At 43.6% G+C, this 4,990-nt stretch overlaps 2 protein-coding genes across 2 annotated transcripts in view; one reads left to right on the top strand and one right to left on the bottom strand.

The window, feature by feature from the left end:
- XIAP (X-linked inhibitor of apoptosis, E3 ubiquitin protein ligase) overlaps positions 1 to 4,990 on the bottom strand; it is a 76,377-nt gene that overhangs the window by 60,260 nt on the left and 11,127 nt on the right. The gene's annotated exons all lie outside the window — the stretch shown is intronic.
- On the top strand, positions 2,041 to 2,657 carry LOC105508137 (60S ribosomal protein L17). Its single transcript, XM_011936947.1, has one exon. The coding sequence runs from the start codon at positions 2,073 to 2,075 to the stop codon at positions 2,625 to 2,627; it is 555 nt and encodes a 184-aa protein (XP_011792337.1). The 5' UTR covers positions 2,041 to 2,072; the 3' UTR covers positions 2,628 to 2,657.

Here is a 4,990-nt window from a genome sequence, read left to right as displayed (position 1 = left end):
ACCTAGCTAATTTTTGTATTTTTAGTAGAGACAGGGTTTCACCATGTTGGCCAGGATGGTCTCGATCTCCTGATCTCGTAATCCTCCCGCCTCATTCTCCCAAAGTGCTAGGATTACAGGCATGAGCCACCGCACCCGGCCATCACTATACTTTGTAGACACGAGCAAAAATTGTTCATAATAACTATGTCTTGCTGGACAGGATAATAAAAATCATTATCTTACTTTACAGATAAAGAAACTAATCAGCTTGGGAAACATAGGTAGACCCAGTCACTCCAAAAAAAAAAAAAAAAAAAAAAAAAACCTAAGGCATGGTGGCTCGAGCTACTCGGGAGGATGAGTTGGGAGGATCAGTTGAGCCTGGCCACTCCAGCCTGGGCTGACAGAGCCAGATCCTGTCTCAAAAAAACAAAGCAAACAAAAAACAAAAACAAAAAAAGAAAGAAAGAAAGAAAAAGAAACTAAGACGTAAGGAAGGTAAATGATTTACTAAGGCCATAGAGCTGATTAGTGGCATAGAACTGGAACTTACTGTACTCTGATACTTTGTGCAGATAACTTATTCTGACACAGTGATTAGAATGTAGTTCATACAATCAGATGGTTCCATGGATGACTTCATAAGCAGGTAATACCTATCCCTAGACATTTCTCAGAATGAAGTATTCTTTTCTTTTCTTTAAGAGACGGGGTCTCGACTGGGCTTGGTGGCTCATGGCTGGGCGTAGTGGCTCACGCCTGTAATCTCAGCACTTTGGGAGGCTGAGGTGGGTGGATCACTCGGTCAGGAGTTTGAGATCAGCCTGCCCAACATGGTGAAATCTGGTCTACTAAAAATACAAAAATTAGCTGGGCATGGTGGCATATGCCTGTAATCCAACTACCTGGGAGGCTGAGGCAGGAGAATCGCTTGAACCTGGGAGGCAGAGGTTGCAGTGAGCCCAGATCGTGCCACTGTACTCCAGCAGCCTAGCTGACAGAGTGAAACTCCGACTCCCTCACACACACACACACACACACACGCACACACAAAAAGAGATGGGGGTCTTACTATGTTGCTCAAGCTGGTCTTGAACTCCTGGCCTCAAGTGATCTTCTAACCTCAGAATGAAGTATTCTATTCCATGATCATGTTGGGACCCCTCAAGCAAGTACTTAAACAACTTTTTTTTTTTTTTTTTTTTTTTTTTCTGGGACAGGGTCTTTGCTCTATCGCCCAGACTGGAGTGCAGTGTCACAATCTCAGCTCACTGCTGCCCCTGCCTTGCAATTTCAAGCAATCCTACCACCTCAGCCTCCCAAGGAGCTGGACTCCAGGCAGGCGCCAGCACACTCAGCTAATTTTTAAATTTTTTTTGTAGAGACAAGGTCTCACTATATTGTCCAGGCTGATCAAACAAGTTATGGATAAGAGCCCCTATCTTTTCTTTCTTTAGTAAAAATATTTAGCTCTATCTGAAAGCTACAGTGCTATCTATATTCAAACATTTAGTATGTTTCTCTTCTGTCTAGGTTTTAATTTTTTTTAATGACACAAAGTAAAGGAAACTGTGCCACAGTTAAGTGCTACAAACCGAATTTAAATGACACAACATATTTCATGAGTGTCCGCATGTACCCAAATGCTATCTACAAACTAATTTTCATTTTCCTTCATCCCATCATTTTAGCTACAAGTACTTTTTCTACTAAACATGCTGAATTTAAACTGAAAATTTTCAATCTTGGCTGGGCATGGGGCTCAAGCCTGTAGCCCCAGCACTTTGGGAGGTCGAGGTGGGCAGACCACCTGAAGTCAGGAGTTCAAGACCAGCCTCGCCAACATGGCAAAACCTCATCTCTACTAAAAATAGAAAAAAATTAGCTGGGCATGGTGGCACGCGCCTGTAGTCCCAGCTACTCAGGAGGCTGAGGCACAAGAATTGCTTTAACCTGGGCGGCAGAGGTTGCAGTGAGCTGAGATCGCACCACTGCACTCCAGCCTGGGTGACAGAGCAAGACTCCAACTCAATTAAAAAAAAAAAAAAAAATCGCCTCTTCCCCTAAGCGGCCTGAGGTAATCTGTGAAAATGGTTCGCTATTCACTTGACCCGGAGAACCCCACGAAATCATGCAAATCAAGAGGTTCCAATCTTCGTGTTCACTTTAAGAACACTCGTGAAACTGCCCAGGCCATCAAGGGTATGCATATTCGAAAAGCCACGAAGTATCTGAAAGATGTCACTCTACAGAAACAGTGCGTACCATTCCGACGTTACAATGGTGGAGTTGGCAGGTGTGCCCAGGCCAAGCAGTGGGGCTGGACACAAGGTCGATGGCCCAAAAAGAGTGCTGAATTTTTGCTGCACATGCTTAAAAACGCAGAGAGTAATGCTGAACTTAAGGGTTTAGATGTAGATTCTCTGGTCATCGAGCATATCCAAGTGAACAAAGCACCTAAGATGCGCCGACGGACCTACAGAGCTCATGGTCGGATTAACCCATACATGAGCTCTCCCTGCCACATTGAGATGATCCTTACTGAAAAGGAACAGATTGTTCCTAAACCAGAAGAGGAGGTTGCCCAGAAGAAAAAGATATCCCAGAAGAAACTGAAGAAACAAAAACTTATGGCACGGGAGTAAATTCAGCATTAAAATAAATGTAATTTAAAAAAAAAAAAATCAATCCTATTTGGTTTAATGTAAGGTCAAAATTTAAGCATAGGCTTGTGTGATTCTATAGCTCATCTTCTCTTCTTTCGCGACGTTACCTTTGATAATAACTAACATATGTAATGTGCTTTACAATTTAGAATGTTTTCATATATGGTATCTAATTTAACCTACATATCATAGGCCTCATCTGAAATAAGAGGAAACAGTGGTTCTGACTGTTACTCATCAAAGGTCATGGACCCAGTGATTATGACCAATATAGGTCTAAGGAAATTACTATAAGAATTACTGGCAGAAGGGACAGTCCAATGAGGTAGCAGAAAATGTTAGGCTTCCTTCCCTTTCAAGGCCTAAAAAATTAGCTGGAACCACAGAAAGGTTAAGTCACATGGTAACATATGCTGAGATGTCTTTTTTTTTTTTCTTTATTTTTGAGATGGAGTCTCACTCTGTTGCCCAGGCTGGAGTACAGTGGCATGATCTCAGCTCACTGCAACCTCCACCTCCCAGGCTCAAGTGATTCTCCTGCCTCAGCCTCCTAAGTAGCTGGGATTGCAGAGGCATGACCTAGTTTTTTGTTTTTTGGGTTCTTTTGGGTTTTTTTTTTTTGTATTTTTTTAGTAGAGATGGGGTTTCGCCCTGTTGGTCAGGCTGGTCTTGAACTCCTGACCTCAAGTGATCCACCTGCCTCGGCCTCCCCAAGTGCTGGGATTTCAGGTGTGAGCCACTGCGCCCAGCCAGATGTCTATATTTCTGTATTTAAGGTGAATAAAATGATTACAGAAATAAGAATAAAATTTCAAACCATGATATAAGTATTTATAAGTACCAGGGAATGCACAATGGTACCAGCCTTGTCCAGTTTAAGAAATCAGCTTTAATCCACTTAGTTCAACCTCTGACCATCTGAAATCAAGCTATTCTCAGTCTGTACAAGTAAACGTGACTTTTCACTATGACCCATATCCTCGAAAATACATAAAACTGTATCACAACAAGGTGAATCACGTATATCCATAACCAAGACTGGGTACCAAATCATACCAAAATCAAATCCCAAAATGTATCAAACAGCAGAGCTACAAAGGTATCATAATTTAAAACAATAAAAGCCCATGCCAAGTCCTGCAAAATGGACAGAAGTATGTTTTTATCATATCAAGGATAACCTATTAACCATATACAGAGCAGATAAAATATAATCCATAAATATGGCCTCAAATTCCTGTTCCTGTTTTTTGAGATAGGGTCTTGCTCTGTCGCCCAAGGTGGAATGGGGTGCCCTGATCTTGGCTCACTGCATCCTCCACCTCCTGGGCTCAAGTGATCCTCCCACCTCAGCCTTCAGAGTAGCTAGGATTACAGGCACACGCACAACCATGCCCAGTTAATTTTTCTATTTTTAGTAGAGATGGCGTTTTACCATGTTGCCCAGACTGGTCTTGAACTCCTGGGCTCAAGGGATCTCCCTGACTCGGCCTCTCAAATTGCTGGAATTAAAGGCATGAGCCACCATGCCTGGCCTGGGATTGTTATATGAAACTTTTTTCCTTGACAAAATCTCAGATAATCAGGCTTAAAAACTATTATACTGTGTTTTGAATCTTTGGAATCAACTAGCCCTTAGCCCAACCTCCCTGGGTTTTTTCGTTTGTTTGTTTGTTTGCTTGTTTGTTTTGAGACAGGGCCTCACTCTGGCACTCAGGCTAGAATGCAGTGGCGCCCTCATGGCTCATTGCCGCCTTGACCTCCCAGGCTCAAGCGAACTTCACAGGCGCATGCCATCACATCACATTTTTTATTATTGGTAGAGACGGGGTCTCACGATGTTGCCCAGGCTGGTCTCGAACTCCTGGGATCAAACAATCCTCCCACCTCAGCCTCCCAAAGTGCTGGGCTTACAGGTATGAGTCACCACGCCTGGCCCTGTTATTTTACAGATGAAGAAAGTGCAGTATAAAATAATACACTGGATAAATAAAAAATGTATTTTGAAAGACTTCAGGCCGGGCGCGGTGGCTCACGCCTGTAATCCCGGGACTTTGGGAGACCGAGGCGGGTGGATGACCTGAGGTCAGGAGTTCAAGACCAGCCTGGCCAACATGGTGAAACCCCATCTCTACTAAAAATGCAAAAATTAGCCGGACGTGGTGGCAGGCACCTGTAATCTCAGCTACTCGGGAGGCTGGGGCAGTAGAATCACTGGAACCCAGGAGACAGAGGTTGCAGTGAGCTGAGATCGTGCCAATGTGCTCCAGCCTGGGCAACAAGAGCAAAACTCCGTCTCAAAAAAAAAAGGGCGGGTACGGGGGCTCATGCCTGTAATCCCA

Source organism: Colobus angolensis, unplaced genomic scaffold (genome assembly GCF_000951035.1).
Source record: "Colobus angolensis palliatus isolate OR3802 unplaced genomic scaffold, Cang.pa_1.0 Scaffold159, whole genome shotgun sequence".
Taxonomy (NCBI): Eukaryota; Metazoa; Chordata; class Mammalia; order Primates; family Cercopithecidae; genus Colobus; species Colobus angolensis.
This window is presented reverse-complemented; position numbering and strand designations above follow the sequence as displayed.